This window comes from Trichosurus vulpecula, chromosome 4 (assembly GCF_011100635.1).
Source record: "Trichosurus vulpecula isolate mTriVul1 chromosome 4, mTriVul1.pri, whole genome shotgun sequence".
NCBI lineage: Eukaryota > Metazoa > Chordata > Mammalia > Diprotodontia > Phalangeridae > Trichosurus > Trichosurus vulpecula.
The window spans coordinates 29989394-30009294 of record NC_050576.1 but is presented as its reverse complement, the minus strand read 5'-3'; the positions used below and the strand labels follow the sequence as shown (position 1 = coordinate 30009294).

At 46.4% G+C, this 19901-nt stretch overlaps 1 protein-coding gene across 2 annotated transcripts in view; it reads right to left on the bottom strand.

Annotated features, from left to right (window-relative positions):
• Nucleotides 1–18358, bottom strand: part of AGBL4 (ATP/GTP binding protein like 4) — a 799994-nt gene extending 781636 nt beyond the window's left edge. For both annotated transcript variants that reach the window (XM_036757917.1, XM_036757919.1), the window contains exons 1-2: nt 18325–18358; nt 12667–12789 (exon numbers count right to left, since the gene is read on the bottom strand). In XM_036757917.1, the coding sequence (XP_036613812.1) occupies nt 12667–12789; nt 18325–18358 (157 nt within the window). The remainder of the gene's footprint in view (nt 1–12666; nt 12790–18324) is intronic.
• Nucleotides 18359–19901: the final 1543 nt, after the last annotated feature.

The window sequence follows — 19901 nt, the reverse complement described above, 5'->3', positions numbered from 1 at the left end:
AACAGTTGTTTTAAAAAAAAGATAAGCCATTAGTTAATTTGATTTAAAGAAAATTAAATTACTAGTATCAAAAATGAAAAAAAATGAATTAGCAACTAACGAAGAAGATATAAAAACAATTATTTGGAGCTATCATACCCAATTATATGCCAATAAAGTTGAAAATCTAAATGAAGTAGAGAAACATTCACAAAAATATAAATTGCCTAGATTAATAGAACAGGAAATAGAACACACACAATGATCCTAGGAAGAAAAAAAAACTGAACAAGCCATAAATGAACTTTCAAAGAAAAAATTCCTACCACTATATGGATTTACAAGCAATTTCTATAAAACATTTAAAGAACAATTAATTCCAATACTACATAAACTCTTTGGAAAAAATAAAGAAACGGTCCTACCAAATTCCTTCTATGACACAAATATGGTCTTGATACCTCTATTAGGCAGAGTCAAAACTAAGAAAGAAAACTACAGATGAAAATCCTTAATGAATATTGATGCAAATTTTTAAATTAAATATTAACTAAGAGACTACAGCAATATATCAGAAAGATTATACACTGTCACCAAGCTAGATTTATAACAGGAATGCAGGGCTGGTTCAATATTAGGAAACCTATAAGTGTAGTTGACCAGATCAATAACAAAAACAACAAAAATCATAAGATTATTTCAATGCAGGAAAAGCTTTTGACAAAATAAAACACCCATTCGAGTTAAAAAAAAATACTAGAAAGCACAGGAATAAATGGAACTTTCCTTAAAATCAGTAGTATCTGTTGAAATACTAAAAATTTCCATGGAGAGGAACAAATCTACTGAAAACCAAGAGCCAGAATTATCTGAATAGGAATAAGCTAGAAGCCTTTCCAATAAGACCAGGGGTGAATTAAGGATTTCCACTATCACCATTCAATATAGTACTACAAATGCTAGCTATAGAAGTAAGGAAAGAAAAAGAAATGGAAAGAATAAACACAGACAATGAGGTAACAAAACTATCACTTTTTGCAGATGATATGATGGTTTAGAGGACTTTAGAGAATAAGATAAAAAAGCTAATTTAAATAAATTAAGAACCTCAGCAAATTTGCAGGATATAAAATAAACCCACAAAATCATCAGGATTTCTATAAATTACCAGCAAAATCCAGCTTGAAGAGGTAGGAAGAAAAATTCCATTTAAAATAACTACAGACAGTTAGAACTACTTGGGAGTCCACCTGCCAAGACACAGAAGAACGATATGAACACAATAACAAAATGCTCTTCACTGAAATACTCATCTAAATAGAAAAATATTAATTGCTCATGGGTAGGCTGAGCCAATGTGATAAAAATACAATACTACTTAAATTAATTTACTTATTCAGTTCCATACAGAACTATCAAAGTATTACTTTATAGAGCAAGAAAAAATAATAAAATTCATCTGGAAGAACAAAAAGTCAAGAATATCAAGGGAATTATTCAAAAAATGGTAAGGAAGGGTACTAGCAGTACTAGATCTCTAGATATACTACAAAGATGTAATCGTTATTGAATAAGAAACTGAGAGTTCGATCAGTGGAATTGATCAGGGACACAATATACAGAAGCAAATAAGTACCATAACTTTGTGTTTGACAAAAGATTCCAGATATTGGGCAAAAATGCATTATTCAATAAAAGCTATTGGGAAAACTGGAAAGTTGTTGGGCAGTAACTTGGTGCAAATAAACATCTGGATAGACTGGAGACATCCCAGGAAAGGCTATGGACCAGGGCAAGAGGAAGTCCTTGGGCACCTCCAGATCCACCTATAGGCACTGTGATAGGGACAGGTGCTAAGTGGCAGCTTTGCAGCCCACTCCATAGAATGGAGTCACAGATCCAGGGCAGAGTGGAAAACAGACCTGCTCACCGCAGACGTATTACCAGCTAGGGAGGCCATCAATGGTACCTGAAGAAAGGGGGAAGTTCAGAAGCCAGCAGGACTAGCAGTGCTATGGCCCAAGCCTCAGGTACAAAACAGGGTCTCACTTCCACTGTCTAGCTCAGGGGAATGTCCAGCTGCTGGGGAATAACCAGGGCGAGAATCCCAGACCATGTGGGAGCTACAATTCTGCTGTCCAGTGGTGTCACTGGAGCAGAGGTCAGAAGGTCAGAACTCCCCTCCCCAGATCCAGGGTCTCACCGGGCCCTGGTACACAACCTCTCCCTGTGCTGAAATAATCAGCATGGCTGCTCCTCAGTACATCTTGTTCCTAGCGTCCACAGTACCTCTATGTCCAACTCCCTATGATGCCCTGGGCTGGAAAAATGACTAAATGTTTGTTTTTTCTTGGAGTGACCAAGCAGGACTTAGTGTGGTGTGTTCCTGTAGCTCTGTATGGAGGAGCTGAGCAGGGAGGAGTGCTTGGCACCTGGCTCCTCCATCCTCTTGGCTCCAGCTGGGTGCTTCCTGCATTGCTGGCCACTCAGGCTCCCCATGAAATCCTCTTAAGAAGGAGCCCCATGACCATTTCTTTTCCATCTCTTCCTTTCAGCCCAGCAGCTTCCTCCAGCCGCAAGCTGCCCCTGATCTCCCCCACTGACAGTGAGGTCTCCCCAGTCATATTCAGCACAGCTCTGGGCAGGGTCTCTCCCTGTCACCTTCCCTCTCTCCTCTGGCTTGCACACTGGGGAGCTCGTTTTCTCCTTAGACTGTAAGCTCCTGAAGGGCAGCTGTCTATTTTCATATGCCCAACACCCAGCACAGGTTAGAACCCAGACGTTTTAATGAACGTTCACTGAACTCAAACTGTCGATTGGAATGTACATACTGCCATCTTTTTGAAAATAGTTACAAAAAATCAATCAACACCAAAAAACACTCTGCCCTTCATATTTTGTCTATATGAAAGGAACAAAAGCCACATATTGAGAAGACATTCATTAGTGCATATGGGGTTGAGCATTTGTTTTACAATGTGGAAATTGGATCTGCCCTATGCAATGTCGCACCCAACATTTGTTTGAAACCAGTATGTTCTACCATATTTAGGGGATATTTCCCAAGGAAACTCCTTGGGATGAATCTGTGAGTGATAAAGAATGGCACTGCCTACTCACTCCATCACTGCACCAGGCGCAGTCTATGCACAAAGCTCTGCGAGCTCAGGCACAAGAGGCATCCTGGTCAGGGTCAGCCAAGGAGGAGGCTCATCTGGACCTGATATGGCATCGAGGTCAAGCCCTTCATTTTACAAAAGAGAAAACCAAGGCTCAGGAAAACGAACTGACTAGCCCCAGATGACCCAAATGGTGAGGGGCAGAACTGGGGCGTCCCAATCCAAGGCTCCGTCTCCTGCATCCCCCTGCCTCAGGCATGACCCTCCCATTCAAAGCAAATCAAGCTCTTCCTTGATAATTCCTAGACCTACAGATACAGAACAGAGGGACAAGAAAACTCTGGCCAAACTCTAGACAGCTGAGCCTCCCCCGAGGACTGGCTCCTCTCAGATATTCTCTCTCGGGAATTTCTGCCCAACATTCTCCACTGCCCACTGTCAGAAATGGGACATTCCACCTAAGTAGAGTTTCCAAATAACTGAAGTCTGGCATTCTTTTTGGACTGAGATTTTCCTGCCCTGGATTGCCCCTGGCCTGGCCTTCTCATATCAAGGATGCCACGGTGCCCTCTCCTGTCAACTCGGGATCAACACCTTTCCTGTGTGCAGAGCACTAAGTCTCAGAGTCACAAAGCACGATGCTGCACGATACTGCCCACAAGTTCAGTGCCTTACCAGGCCCCCAGTGTGAGAGCTGAAGGGAAATGGCCCCTCTGAGCAGGGAACCAGGGCAGAACTTCCTGGAGAGGTGGCCTCTGGAGGAGCCACGATCAGGAGGGCACAGGCCCCAGGGCAGGCAGACGCACAGCTCTGATGGCGTGTACAATGCATGCAGAGAGGCATAGGAGGAGGCTGTGAGGAGCAGGGAGTGCCTAAGCAGCAAGGGTCTGGATGCCAGGCAGAGAAGCTGCAGCTTCCCTCAGTGGACAACAGTGAGACACTGAAAACTCCTGAGTTTCATTTGAACATGAGTGATGCCCTCTGAGCCTGCTCGCAGGGGCAGGGCTGTTTATCTCTCTCTCTCTCTCTCTCTCACACACACACACACACTAGGTGGCCCCAGGTTATTTGTAAGTTCTTGTGATTAATTGTTTAGGAGACACAAAATTAATAGGCCTAATCTACTAATATAGGACAGCTAGGTGGCACAGTGCATAGAGAGCTGGGCCTGGAGTCAGGAAGACTCATCTTCCTGAGTTCAAATCTGGCCTCAGACTCTTAGCAGCTGTGTAACACTGGGCAAGTCACTTAACCTTATTTGCCTCAGTTTCTTCATCTGTAAAATGAGCTGGAGAAGGAAATGGCAAACCACGCCAGTGTCTTTGCCAAGAAAACCCTGGATGGGGTCACGGAGAGTCAGACACAACTGAAACAACTCAACAACAAAAAGTCAAATGTTAGAAGAAAAGAAAGAAGGGAGGGAGGGAGAAGTGATTACACAGGCAGGGGACTGGTGTCCAGGAAAGGGAACGATGGTCTGGGAAGCCACAAAGGTGGGGAGCGGAACAAGAGAGACAACCACCAATGTGCCTTTTCTAGAGGAAACGGTGACAATTCTGCTAAATGCTTGTTTGTGAGAGCCACCATGCTCTTCTTCACTGTCCTCTAGGTCTATCTCACTCTCCGGAGGCTCCAGGCCACACAGCAGACTGGCCTCCCGCTTTGGGTAGCTATCACTGGCATGCAGGACCAGCCCTCTCCGCTGTGCGGCCACCAGCCTCTACCGTTCTCAGCAGCTTTATCGACAGCATGCTAGTGTGTGGCCCCCAGAAATGACCACAATCATCTAAATGAGGCCTAACAAGAACAGAGGTAAGAAGGCTGGCTCCTCCTTATTCCTGGAAACTACTTGTCTCCTGATGCCACCCAAGACTAGGTTCACTGGTTCTGGCTGCTCACTCATGTTGAGCTGCAGCCAATTGAAATCCCTGGACCTTTTTAGACAAACCACTGCTGAGTTACGTCTACACGGGAAAGTGATGTTTTTGTACTCCAGTGAAAGGCACTACTACACTTACACATCTGGAATCTCATCTCCTGCTCTAAACAGAGGCTATCAAGGCCTTTCTGGATTCTGACGGTAGCATCCGGTGTGCTCGCTCCCCCTTGCAGGTTCATGTCAACAGCAGATTTGATGAGCGTGCCATTTCTACTGTTATCCAAGTCACTGGTGAAAAGATCGAACACCACCGAATCTACGGGCCATCCAGCCAGCCTCAAATCCTATCTGGAGATCCAATCTCATATCACTAACTGCCCGGTGTAGATTTCCAAATGAATAGTCCTTAGACATCTCCAATTTTTTTTTCTTTTTTTTTTTTAAATGCAATTTATTTCTTTAACATATTTGGTTTTCAGCATTGATTTTCACAACAGTTTGAATTACAAATTTTCTCCCCATTTCTGCCCTCCCCCCCCACTCCAAGATGCGTATATTCTGGTTGCCCTGTTCCCCAGTTAGCCCTCCCCTCTATCACCCCCCTCCCCTCTCATCCCTTGCTCTCATCAGATTTGGCCTGAGGGGGAATACCATACATACTCAGTTGGGTATCTTACCCCACAGGATAGAAGAGGGAGGAAGATAAAAAAAAAAATAAAAGGCGGGGGGATGATGGAGGGGAGGGCAGATGGGGGTGGAGGTAATCAAAACAAACACTTTGGAAAGGGGACAGGGTCAAGGGAGAAAATTCAATAAAGCGGGATGGGTTGGGAAGGAGCAAAATGTAGTTAGCCTTTCACAACATGAATATTGTGGAAGGGTTATACATAATAATACATGTGTGGCCTAGGTTGAATTGCTCAACTTCTTAGGGAGGGTGGGTGGGAAGGGAAGAGGGAAGAGAATTTGGAACTCAAAGTTTTAAAATCAGATGTTCAAAAACAAAAAAACTTTTTGTATGCAACTAAAAAATAAGATACACAGGCAATGGGGCGTAGAAATTTATCTTGCCCTACAAGAAAGGAAGGGAAAAGACATCTCCAATTTCATGTTTAAAACAGAACTCGCACCCTCTTCCCTCCTGCCCTGGCCCAGGCTCGGATCTGGATTGCCGCTATAGCCTCTCATGGGGTCTGCCCTCTCTAGCCCATTGGCCACGTGACTGCCAAGTACTGCACCTCTTGCTAGGGTCACACTAATCACTCCATGGCTGAAGCAACTCTGGTGGTTCCCTCTTCCTTCTAACATCAAAGACATACACCTGCACTTGTCACGGACTGCCCCTGACAGCCTCCAGCTCCCATCTCCCAGCCTTCTCCATGCCTGGCTGTCCCCCAGCTCTGGGGCATCATCTGCCCCTCTTCGCCCCCACCTCTTAGAATCTCTCCTTTCTTTCACTGCTACCATCTACACAAAGCCCTTCCAGTCCCAACAAGGGTCTTAATTTTGTGCGGGAACGTTGTATATTCTTAAATATGTATACGATGTCTCCTCCAATAGAACGTGGGCTCCTGGTTGGCAGGGGGGCTTCTATTTTCTCTCTAAATCCCCAGAACTTAGCACAGTGTCTGGCACACAATATGTACCTAATAAATGCCAGCTAACTGGCTCGGATTCCCTAGGGTGAGCATACTAGAGGAACTCATCCCCAGGAAGGCCAAGGCTCAACCTGGGATCTCTCACAGCTGACTGGCCTCAGCTCTCAGCCCCTCCTTTTTCTTCTCCTTCTGGTCCACCGAGAGCCTCCTTAGATGCCTCTTTGTGGCATGGAAGGGAAACTGCGTTCTCAAAGGCTCCCCCAGGGGCATGCAAGCTCTGGCAGGATGGAACCAATGAAGAAGCTTTGAGTGGCAACTCATCTGAGGAGGGGCAGCCAGTGGGCACTGAGACTCACAAAGACTCTAGGCTGACAAGTGGGGGAGCTGAGACCTCAGAAGATTGGGGGCACATGCGAGGCCTTCATGCATTTTTGGGGAGAGGGGTGAAATACCACAATGCAGTATGGTTCGGTAACGGCTAGCATCTTCCTCCTGGGAGGTTCTGGCACTTCCAGCGGTGCCTTCCTCAGCAGAGACCCCTCTGCCTTTGCTTGAAGCCCTGGGAGTTTACTATTGATTTCATTGTTGCCAGAGGAAGAACACCTCTCCACCTAAAGGCTTCACTCTCAGCCATGGTTCCCATGTAAATGGACCCCAAAGTTCCAGCCGGATTCAGCTGCTAAGCCATTCCCCAGGCCACTGCCCTCACTACTTTCTGAACACCAAGCCTCAGTGGCCTCTTCTCTAAAGTGGGGCTAACAATGCCCGCACAATGTCTTTCCCTCCATCACAGAGCAGATACAGAAGGGGAGCTGCATTATTGGGGGTGGGGCTGAGACCGGGAAGGGGGAGGGGGACTCTTCTCCTCTCTGCAACCTTTTCTGTGGTAAATCGAGACTCAAAATCAGCATGCTCCTTCTCTGTGAAAAGGCATCTGAATGGTATACATCCCCAAGAAGACATCGGTCACTATTGCATATTTTCCATTCAAAAGGACTAATAGTTTTTGTAGGAAAAAAGGCTGAAAAATGTAATTTCATCGTTTTGAAATTGGAAGCAAACCCCCAACCCATGTCTTCATTTCCCGGGCTCTTTTCTCCATACATTCATTTCACATGAAACAATGAGTTTCTGCACTTGACCAATTGATTAGGGCCTCCATTCTCCTGCTACTTCCTTACGGCCTAGGGAAACACCAAGTCCATCCCTGGGGGCCTGGAGGTGGGCTGAAAAGCGGCCCCCAGCCAAGCTCCTGCCGCTCAGTCTGAGGCAGCATTCCTATGCACCTGCTGTACCATTTAACCAGAATTCCAATGATGTGGCCTACATGCACGTATCATAAATTGATCTAATGGGTTTTATGTTACCTTGCAAAATCTGAAATCATCTTTTCCATTTCCTGTAACTCCCTCCCAGAGGATGCCAGCAAGCCCCATGGCTTGCTCTTCACTCACACGGGAAGCACTGGGGGAAGGGGGAGAGGGGCACAAAGAGGCCAGGGTCCCAGGGTCAGGAGCTCAATCCCTCTGGACCTCAGTGTCCTCATTAGTGAAATGAGGATGATCACTATGGCATATCCACCTTTCTCTGCAAGACCTAGAGCACTAAGAAATGTGCCTGCTTGTGAGTCAAATCAGCAGGGGGCGGGGCGTAGGCCACTCCCTCCATTAGAAGAAGGATCTAGAAATTCAGGACAATGCCCTTTAGTATCACTGTACCCTCAGGGCTGGCACATAACAGATACTCAGGATACTGGGGCCACCTATGAAGTGCTGGTTCCAGGCTCTAGGTGATGCAAACAAACCATCAAGACAGTCCCTGGCCTTGACGGGGGAAGACAACATACAAAAGGGACCAGAAAAGGGTGAGGGGGAAGGTACCTGGTGTGGCAGTGACTGATCCATGCAGAGAGACTTAGATACGGGCAAAATCAGCTGAAAGCTCACCCATCAGAGCTGAGGGTGCCAAGGTTCTGGTGTAGGGACAAGATGAGGACTGGTGTGGACTGACAAAATCTCAGAGTTGTAGCTGGTCCTCCCAATAAAGACTCATACAGCAGAAGCAATCCCCAGTCTCCAAGGTCCTCCAGCATCTCTGGCTCTTCAAGAAGCTCCTTCCCGCCATGGGCCAAAGCCGGGAGAAGAAACCCCAGCTCATCCAAACAGGGAGCCCTGGGAAGTGGGTTTAGGGTCTTTGGAAGGCAGAGCCATGGGGTAACCACAAACCAGGCTCCCGTCTTTCTTTGCCACCAGGGCTGCCAGCAATCAGTACCCAGAGCCTGTAAAAAGCAAGTGTCAGAGCTACATTGAAGGCCACTGGGCAGGCTAAGGTCTGGATCCCACTCCTCTGCAGGCACAGGTGCTCTAACAAAAGACGAAGCCAGGTGGATTTCATGGGTCTCTGAATTAGAGGTGATGCTGAACCCCAGAGGAAGGCAGGGGATCAGGGCAAGAGACTGCCCTAGGACCTCTCTCTTCCTCCAGATCTGAACAGCATTTAGCACTGTCTGGCACACAGTAGGTGTTTAATTACTGCTTACTGACTGAGCCAGTGACTGCCTACAGCATGGGCAACCACATTCCACTGGGAGAAAGAGAGGGCCAGATTTGCAGACCTTCTAATCTTAAAGAAAAAAAAAATTAAGCAGTCTGTTTTATCACCTTAAATTTACTCTTTCTGTCTCAAGTACAGCACAGACTGACCACTCTTTCCCAGGATCAACATCATATCCCTGTGCATAGGAATACCTGTAAAGTTTAAAAAGTTCAAGAGACATACATACTGCGTAATTAACCATTTCATTAATAAGGCTAGCATGTTATTAATAAAAGAGGTCAGTGGCCTCTGTGCCAAGTGGGCTCACAGCTTATATGCCCTTGGAAGAATGGGTGTTCCTGACAGCGGCAGTCAGCTTTGATTGGTTAACAATCAATGAGAGAAGGAATATTACAATGAGAGGTGGACCTATTCTGATGAAGGGTTGGGGGGGGCGTCTAACTTTGATTATGTCATTGACTTCTAAATTACCCCCAGCCTCAGGCATTCTAATCAAAGAATTTATGCCCACCCAAACCTGAGGAGAACACAACTGACAAGAATTCACCTAGATTAGATTCCTTGTAACATTGGCTGGGGGCCTGATCACGATGTTGGAGGGAGTTAGTTCAACCTTTGGAGATGAGCTTTTGAAGTGAGGACTTTAGAAAAAGGGGGATCTCTAGATCTCCCCAAACCCCTGTTGTTAATAATCATTCCTCTTTTCTTTGTTCTTTCTGCTCTCTCTGTCTGTGTGGCTCTCACTGTCTCTGTATCCTCTCCCCGCCCCACGGCCTCCTCTCTTTATCTTTGTCTCTCTGTCCCTCCCTCTCCTTCTGTTTCTGTCTGTCTGTCTCTCTCTCTGTCTGTCTCTGTTTCTCTGTCTGTCTGTCTCTGTCTGTCTGTCTCTGTCTCTCTGTTTCTGTCTCTGTCTGTCTGTCTCTCTCTCTCTGTATCTTTCTCTCTCTGTCTCTCTATCTGTCTCTCTCTCTGTCTCTCCTTCTGTTTCTGTCTCTCTCTGTCTCTCTGTCTGTCTCTATCTCTCTGTTTCTCTCTCATCAGTGTCCAAGGGTGCCATCATCGCCTCTAAGCAAACCCCTCTCAGATCTCTCTATCTAGCCCTGGCCTCTCTCTTGAGCTTCAGTCCCAGCCGGATGTCCCATCACCATCTGGAACTCAACACATCCAAAGCAAAAAGCTTGGTGTCTTTCCTCAGGAACCTTCCCTTCATCTCAGCTGCCCGCTTCTGTGGGCATCCCCATCCTAGGGGTGGCTCAAGCTCAACGCCTCAGGGTCACCTTGGCTGTCTCCCCCACCTTCACTTTTACTCTATCCAATGAGTCGCCAAGTCTGGTTTTCTGTTTCTGTTTCCGCACTGTCCCACGCCTCTGTCCCCTTCTCTTGACCCTCACAGACACCAGCCTAGTTCAGGCTCTCCTCCCCTCTACCCTGAGCCACTGCAAAGTCCTGACCTCCTCACCACTTTATGGCTCTCCCTTCTCCAACCCATGTGGCTGCCAACCTGACATCCCTAAAACACAGGTCTGACAGCAAAAGCTTTGGTCATTCCCTCATGCCCGTTTGACACTTACAGCCTTGCAAATGGTCTATCCAGACCCATCTCACATTTCTCTCCCTTCCACGTCCTCTAACCAAACTGCCACACTGGTGGCTTCCTATACATGGTGTTCCATTCCCCCATCTCACTGACTTTGTACAGGCCATTTCCTGGGCCCGGAATGCACTCTCTCCTCACCTCTGCCTCTTATAATCCCCGAGGGGCAGCTAGATGTGGTAGTGAATAGAGTGCCTGACCTGGAGTCAGGAAAATCTGAGTTCAGATCCAGATTTAGCCACTTAGCTCTTTGAGGGTAGGAACTGTCTCATTTTTGTCTTTGTATTTCCAAAATCCAGCACAATGTTGGATGGATGGATGGATGAAGGGATGGATGGATGGATGTGGGGGATGGGTGGATGGATGGATACACTGTAGAGTCAGCTACACAAGATGTCAACACAAATAAAAAACACAGAACAAATAATATAATACAACCAAACACCACAAGTGGTCAAAGACAAATGGGGTCAAATTCTGTCATCACAGAGCCGAGAACCTGCTGCAAAAGAACAAACAAAGACACACACACCATGGTCCAGTCCAGGGGCCTTGTCCTTCCCTGCTCTTGGTGACTTCTCAGTAGCATCTGATGCCACTGACCCTTCCTTTTCTGGACATTCCCCCCTCCTCTGAGCATTTCCATAAGAATTCATTCTTTGAGTTCTCCTCCAACTCTTCTGGAGGCTCCTTCTTGGTCTCCTTTACTAGGGTCCCCTCCCTCTCCTTCTAAAAGTGCAGGTAAAGCATGGTTCAGTAATGTCTTTGAGAACTATTAAATGCAACGAATGTTGACTAGGCACCTACTATCTGCATAGCCCCATGCTCAACAGCGGGGAAACAAAGAGAGGTGATTGACTGCATCCAATTAGGCAGGTAAGCCAGCTGAGCTGAGAGGCAGGCAGGAGGCAGCTTGTGCCTCCCTCAGACCCTGAAGGAGTCAGCTCAGAACAAATCCAAAAGCCTTCAGAAAAGAAGGCTCCTCCAGACCACAAGGCCTGCTTCCAGCCTGAACCCCACATCATGGAAGGGAAAAACCCTGTGGACGTGGAGGGGGCAGGGAAGAGACCCACTAACATCAACTGCCACTAACAAGCAAGTAAATTCAAGAACCTTGGAAGTGGCAGCACCCTCAGACTAGAGGCGATGAATAATGCTCCTTCGCCGAATGTAACTAGGAAATATTTAACAAAATAAATAAAAATACACTAGAACACAGATAATGTTAATATGTGTTTTTCTAAGCCAATGCAGCCCTGGGACCTCATGTAGGGTTTGGCAAATCTGTTTTTCAGTTTGACGCCACTGCCCAAGACCACCAGCGCTTCTTCCAGCCCACCACCCACAGTGACTGTCTTCCCAGGAAGCAGCCTTGGTGGAGACGTGGCCTGACCACAGCACCTCTGCTACTGAGATCCAGACAAGAAAGTGCTCTCTACCACAGTCCTTGGCACCTCAGATGGTTAAGAATCTTAAACTATATGATTCTCTTAGTGGATCAGACATTCTGGGGGAGCCTGCTGTACCCCGAGGACCAGGGGACTTTCCATGACTTGAAGCTGATATTCCCCACTTGTGCTGTCTCCCATCAGACAAGAAGCTTCTTGAGAGCAGGGACCATCTGCCTTTTCTATCTGTATCCTCGGTGCTTAGCCTAGGCCTTTGCACTGTCAGGGCTTAATAGATGCTTTGTCATTCATGGCATTGGTCCTGACCTCAAGAATCTAGCATTCTAATAGGGAGGGGGGAAGAGGCAATCATAGCATATTTATGCCACAATTTTCCAATATTTTTCCATTATTTCTTTCCAATTAATTTTTCTAAGGATCAAGATGATTGTCTAACGTTCTCAGTATGGTTCATCACTTTGGGATGGCCAGGAGGAAGACCTTTCTCCCTGCAGTGGGGTAGAATGGAGGGCACAGCCTCCAGGGCACTCACCGCTCTCAAAACAGGCATCAAAGATCAGGTGGCCCTTCTTGGGAGGCCCGTAGTAGCCACCAGGGACAGCAGCAAACTTGCTCACATTCCCTGCGATGATTTCATCTGTTCCAAAGTCATTGCCTGCAAACACCAAGATGTGAATGAACACTTCTGAATTGCACACAAACAGAAGCTGAACAAGGTTTGTAATATTAATAGGTTGTGTTTTTTTCCTTTGTTTCATGGATTAAAACAAAGAAAAAAGTCTGCACCCCTGTGGCAAATTTTAGGGAGAACACGGAAGCCTCTGCCTGCCTTGGGTCTCCCCCCACTCCAGTCCATTCTCCATCAGCCACTAAAGTGATTTTCTTAAAATGCAGGTCTGGTCAGGTCACCCCCTACTCAATAAACTCCAGTGGCTCCCTATTGCCTCCAGAAGCAAATACAAAATGCTCTGTTTGGTCTTCAGAGCTCTTCCTGACCTGGCCCCTCCTCCCTCTCCAGTCTTCTTACACCTCATTCCCCAATATGGATTCTTTCATCCAGTGACCCAGCCTCCTAGATGTTCCAGAAAGAAGACCCTCCACCTCTGGGCCCTGGGCATTCTCTAGGGCTGTCCTCTATGCCTGGAACACTCTGTCTCCTCTGCTCTTACTACTGACCTACCTGGTTCCCTTTAAATCCCAACTCAAATCCCGCCCCACCTCTGAATCCCAGGACCCTCCCTCTGTGAATAATCTCCTACTTATCCTGTATAGATCTTGCTTTGTATATATTTGTTGGCATGTTGTTTCCCCCATTTAGTTGTGAGCCCCTTGAGGGCAGGGACTGTCTTTTACTTCTTTTGTATCCCCAGAACTCAGCACAGCACCTGGTATATAGTAGGTGCTTAGTAAATGTTTATTGATTGAGTGACTGAAGACAGGCAGGCAGGGATAGACTTTGATCTGTCCATCACTGGCAAGAACCCAAGAAGCAATGAGACCACAGATCCATTAGGTTATTTCCATTAAGTACTACTATCATTATTTTATACTTAGCCCTTACATACGTAAAAACTTCCTAGAATCACAAAATCTATGACCTCAGAAGTCACAGTGAATAAATTAATCAACAAGCATTTACTAAGTGCCCACTGTGTGCCAGGCACTGTGCACTGGGGTTACAAGAGAATGAAACAACCCCTCAGCAATCTAGTCCAACCTGTACCAAACACAAATCGTTTCTACAGCATTCCTAAAAGAGGTGTTAGTCACTCAGACACTTTTTGAAACAGGGATGGGAAGCTCACTACTTTAACTGGTGGTCCTCTCTGTGAGAAAGTTCTTCTTTAGTTTAAGGAGAAATCTCCCTCCCTCACCTTTCCTTACTCCCACTTTTACTGTCTGGGGCCTAGTAGAGCAGGGATGACACCCCTTCCCCATAACAATCACCCAAGAACTTTGAAATCATGGCACTGTCCCCGTGAAGGTGAAACATCCTCTCCCAGTTCTATCTGTCCTTCCTCACAGGACATGGCTGCCAGATTCTTCACAATCCTGAAGACCCAGCTCACCCAGAGAGTGGGCATCCAGACCCAGCTGGAAGACCTCTGGACACAACACATCCCACACTGGGACAGTCCAACTCATCAGGAAGGTTTTCCTGACTCCAGGCCTCCATGGGCCTCTTGGACATCCCCATAAGCTGTTCATTAAGATGATTAGTCACCAGTTTGTTGAAAATTCTAGGGACTAGGGTGAACCACAAGGTGAGTATGAGTCAGCCAAGTGATGTGGCAGCCAAAAGGTGAATGAGATCTTGGGCTGCCCAGAGAGAGGCAGAGGTAGCTTCTAAGAGTAGGGAGGTGAGAATATTTCTTAGCTCACCACTGTCAGACCTAGATCACTCTGTCTGGGGCACCCCATGAGGGGCAATGGCACAGCAAAGGGTTTTCAGGTTCTGCCATTTGAGTGTGCTTAAATCTATTAGGCATCTTTAGCCTGGAAAAGAAAAGACCCAAGGCACACAGGAGAGCTGTCCCCAAGCATCCGAAGGCTTGACCCTGACTTCATTCACACCACCCTGCTTCTCCCCATCAGTCACAATGGCCAACTTTTTATTCCCTAAAGAAATCATCTCATCTCCTGACTGTGCCTTCTTCACACAGACCCAGTGATGTGCCTGCCTCATGATGAAGGTTCCGTTGGCTGGCATGTGTTATGTCTCTGTCTCTCCCTCAACAGGTGACGTGTGAAATGGGGAAAGTCATGAAGGGCCCACCTTAAGAAGTCTATAATTCTCTGAAAGGGAGAGAAGAACAGTGAGGGCCACCAGGAAGTCTCATTGGACCACAGTTGGGGAACACTGGGTTGGAATACTTTGAATATAGAACTTGGCAGAAGGAGACCTAGGACAACCAGCCAGATGTTGTTTTTCAGGTTTCTGTTTTTAGCAAGAAAATGAAAATTTAGTTCAGGAATCCAAGTCTAAATTAGGAGCAAGAATGCTGTTGTATATCATGAAAAATCATCTATGCAAATTTCCTGAAGGCCAGAATAGTGTGTGCTTTCATGGGTCAATAAAGCCCTTCATGGGGAAGGGGGCATGGAACGACCTCTGGCCTGACAGGAAGCAGGGGTCACCCCATACTAGAAAATTGGGCCCATGAGTCCTAGGAGCTTTTCACCAACCATCCATCAGGCCCCTTCCTCTGTAAAATGAATGTCACCAGTGAGACCTTCTGGCACATCCATCGCTAGCATCCTACAAGTCAGTGGCTTTCTAGACACAGCAGTCAACCTGGTAGCCGGGCTGGAGCCACGGCTTTGTCCTCATGCACGTGATAAAGTCTTCCCCCACGCTCTCGTCATAGAGAAAGGTTATAAGTTGTTAAAGGGAGAATCATTAAAACTGTGTGCCAAGGCTCCTTTTTTAACCTAGGTATTCCCAAAATAATAACAGCAACAATAAACAAAAACCTCCATGGTTTCAATAAAGCACAGGGCTGATCACCCAAGGCAGCTCCACAAAGATGAATACTTCCCTATCGTAAAAAAGAGATTGTCAGGCTTTCTCAGAGGACACTATAAACAGTTCCAATTTTTACCAAAATGCTTTGAAACAAGCAGACCTCAAAAGTAAAGGTGGACAACAGGTATGTGGATGGATCTGTTGAATGTAACTGAAAGTGGCTTATTTCTGGACAGAACCTATAAAATGGCTCAAATCCAACAGGGGAATCATAAGTTGATCCGTGGGTGACATTCGTGTGAGCTCACCCAACAACAAAGTGATACCGAAGCATCAAACGAACAACTGAGCCTGGCAGCTGTTCCTGGGATCGGACAGTTTTGTGACAGCCGTGGCCGACCTGGTCTCAGGCAGCAGGAATGACAGAAAGGTGATCCTGGGAGAATCTGATCTTATTGATCCATGCAGATTAGGCAGTGAAATGATGGCTAGGCGGGGCACAGCAGCAGGGAGTAGAGATTCAGCAGCTACCAGTCACCTAGACAGATGCAGGTGGAGACAATGATCTGCCAGAAACTCATTGTGCTTTAGAAACCCAAAGACAAAAATACAAATCACAAAATATCCTTAAGAATTCAACAAATGAACTGTCCCAGAAACACAGCAACATGTTGTGGCCCACCATTGCCTGGATAGAACGTGGATCCATAATAAAAATTTCAGAACAATATTATTTAATAGATGTCAGCTTACCCTGCCAAATCTCCAAGCTACATTGACTAAAAAGCTTTCAAAATAGGCAGACCTATGGGAAGAAGTTACAGTCAATCCTGGTCATCTTCCCATTTAAACTGCCCAGGGCAAGCCCCGACTCTATTCATCACCTTCCTTTTCTATAAAATGACAGATCTGGACTCAGTGGCCTCTGTGGTCCCATCCACCTCTCAATCTAGGACCCTATGATCATGACATTGTTTCAGGGAGTTCACAGAAAATGAAATTACATACCAATTTGTTGTTGTTTCAGTCATGTCCAACTCTCCATGACTCCATTTGGAGTTTTCTTGGCAAAGAGATTGGTTTGCCATTTCCCTCTCCAGCTCATTTTACAGAGGAAACTGAGGAAAACAGGATTCAGTGACTTTCCCAAAGTCGCACAGCTAGTAAGTGTCTGAGGCCGGATTTGAACTCAGGAAGATGAGTCTTCCTGACTCCAGGTCCAGTGTTCTAGCCACTTCACCACCCAGCCACCCTTTACATCCCTATATTCTCATTCGACTACAAAAAGCAGTCACTTCATCCACTACAGAAAAATAAAGAGAAAAGAATAAGACACTGATTTGTTCTTAAGTTAACAAGCATTTATTCAGTGTCAGCTACGGGCCAGCACCGAGGGTACAAAGAAAGGCATAGACCAGTCCCTGCTCGCAAGGAGCTCTAGTCTGAAGGGTGGAGACACAGTGCAAACAACTACTTAGGAGACAGGTTAAGTGGGAGACAATCAACAGAGGGACAGCACTGCAGGAAGGAGGGCTAGGAAAGGCTTTCAAAGAAGAAAGTCCGGGCTGCCAGGAGGTGGAGAGCAGGGAGGGAAGCCAGTGTAAGAAAGGTGGACAGGTAGGAGGGAGCAGGTTCTGAAGGCTTTCAACACCAAACAGAGCACTTTGTACTTGATCCTGGAGACAATAGGAGGTACCATTGGACTTTATTGAATACAGGGGCAACACGGTCAGAAATGGGTTTGAGGAAGATCATTTCGACCCCTGAGTGGGGAGATGGAGGTAGGCAGATTCCCCAGCAGCCATTGAAATAGTCCAAGTGTGAGATGATAAGGGCCTACACCAGGGTGGGGACAGTGTCAGAGGAAGAGGGCGAATTCAAAAGATGCTGCCAAGGTGACAACAGACCTAGCGGTAGTACTGCTGAGTCACAGGGCATGCCCAGTTAACGTCTTGGGGCACACCTCCAAGTCACTGTCCACAATGGCTGCACCTCTTCACAGGCACCCTCGTTTTCTCCCAAACCCCGTAGCATTGGTTATTTTTCTTTTTGGTCATTTTGCCGATCTGAAGGTATGAGGTAGAACTTCAAGGTTGTTTGAATTTGCATTTCTATAGTGATTAGTGATAGAAATGTCTCTCAATAGACTGGATTTCTTCCCCTGTGCCAGCTTCCTCAGGTGAGGTAGCACCTTGCCCCTTCCATCTCCTGCCAGGCACAGCATGTCCTCTGGGGAAAGGCCACTAGGGGCCCTACTGGGCATCTTTCATCTGCTCCAAAGCAGCCACTTCCATCTGTGCCAGCTCAATCTCCCACCTGGGATATAGAGAACCTCCAGTGCAAAGAAAAGCCCCACCTCCGACTTCAGGCCTTCCCTCTCCTGCTGCTCCTGTCCTTCGAGGGTAGAGGATGGTGCCCACAACTCAGTGATGACCATTCTCACACCTGCTCATACCCTCCCCCCCAGTGACTCGGAACTCCTGCAGATCATCATCCAAACCGGACTCAACATCCTCTACCACCTGATTCTTCATTCCCATCCCCCTCAACCCTCCCACCCCAAAGTTCCAACCAAACACCACCTAGACTTTCCACTGTGCCCTCTGCCCACTGGGCCATACACAACTAATTTTCCTTCAGCCTAAATCCTTCCCTCTCTCGTTCTTTCTATCTACTAACTATTACTGAAACCTGACTCCCTTCCATGGATGCAGCCTCCCTGGCCACCCTTTCCAGGGTTGGCTGAGCCTTCGCTCATTCCCCTCTGCTAGAGGTGGAGGGTGTGCATGGCTTCTTGTTCCCCAGCTCCACTTTCAGGTTCTCCCTCCTCCTCCTCCACCCAGCAGCCTCCTATCCTTTGAGGTCCATACTATTTAGATCCACCCCACAACCAAATTCCAGGTAGGCCCCTAGGACACTCCTGTTCCTTCCTCAGTGAATTCAGCCCATGACTCACAAGCTTTCTCTCCTCCCCAACTTCAACATACATATTGGTTCTCCCTTAAACACCCTCAGTTACTCACTCAACCTATTCACCTCCCATGAACTACTCCTCCACCACCTCAGCCATGTGTAAAGATAGTCATACCCTTGATCTTACCATTACCCACAAATATACCACCTCCATGTTCAAGAATCTTATAATCCTCTTATCTGACCATAATCTATTGGCTTCCCTTATAAAACCCTACTCTTTGTTGGCACCATGACCTCCAATCCCTTGACCCCTCAATTCTCTCCCTGGCTATCTCCTGTGCACTAGCCACCCTCCTCTGGTCACCATATTGATCACTTGGTGAACCAATGCAACTCTGCACTGTCCTCCTCTCTTGAATTCCTAGCTCCCTTATCATATCACCCAGCCAAGGCTCACCCTTAGATCATTCCCACCATTCATTGCCTTTGCACTTACACACATACTACTGAACGAAGGTGGAGAAAGTCAGACAAATTTTCTGGCTGGGTCTACTACAAAATTATGTCACACAGCTTGCTACTGCTAAGCAATTCTCTCTCTGTATGCATCTCTCCCCTTTCCTTCTCTCTCTCTGTCTCTCCAATCCCTCGTCAAAAGTCTATTTTGCTTCTAACTTCTAGCTCCCTTAATCCACCCTCCCCTTTATCGTCCTTCCCCCGACTTCTTGGATCCCCTTCCCTACCTATTTCCCTACTGGGTAAGTTACATTTCCACATACAACTGGGCATATATATCTATGTATAGATATTCTTCCCTCTTTGAACCAGTTTCAATGACAGCAAGATTCCAGCATTGCCCACCACCACATCCATTTTTTCCTCCACTGTAAAAGCTCTTCCTTGCAAGCTTCTTTTTTGTGAGAAATTTTCCCTATTCTACCTCTCCTTTCCCCCTTCTCCCAGTGCATGCCTCTTTCTCACACCTTCATTTTTTTTTGGAGATCATTACAACATAATTGACTGACATGAATGTGCTCTATGTAAATTCTTTTTAACTATCCTAAAGGTCTTAGGAGTTAAATATATCATCTTCCCACATACAAACGTAAACAGTTTAACTTCATTGAGTCCCTTATGATTACTCTTTCATGTTTACCTTTTTATGATTCTATTGAGAATTCTATTTGAATGTTAAATTTTCTATTCAGCTCTGGTCTTTTCATTAGGAATGCTTGAAAGTCCTGTATTTCATTAAATATCCATTTTTCTCCTGAAGGATTATACTCAGTTTTGCTGGGTAGGTGATTATTGCCTGCAATCCTAACTCCTTTGCCCTCCAGAATACCATATTCCAAGCCTTCTGCTCCTTTATTGTAGAACTACAA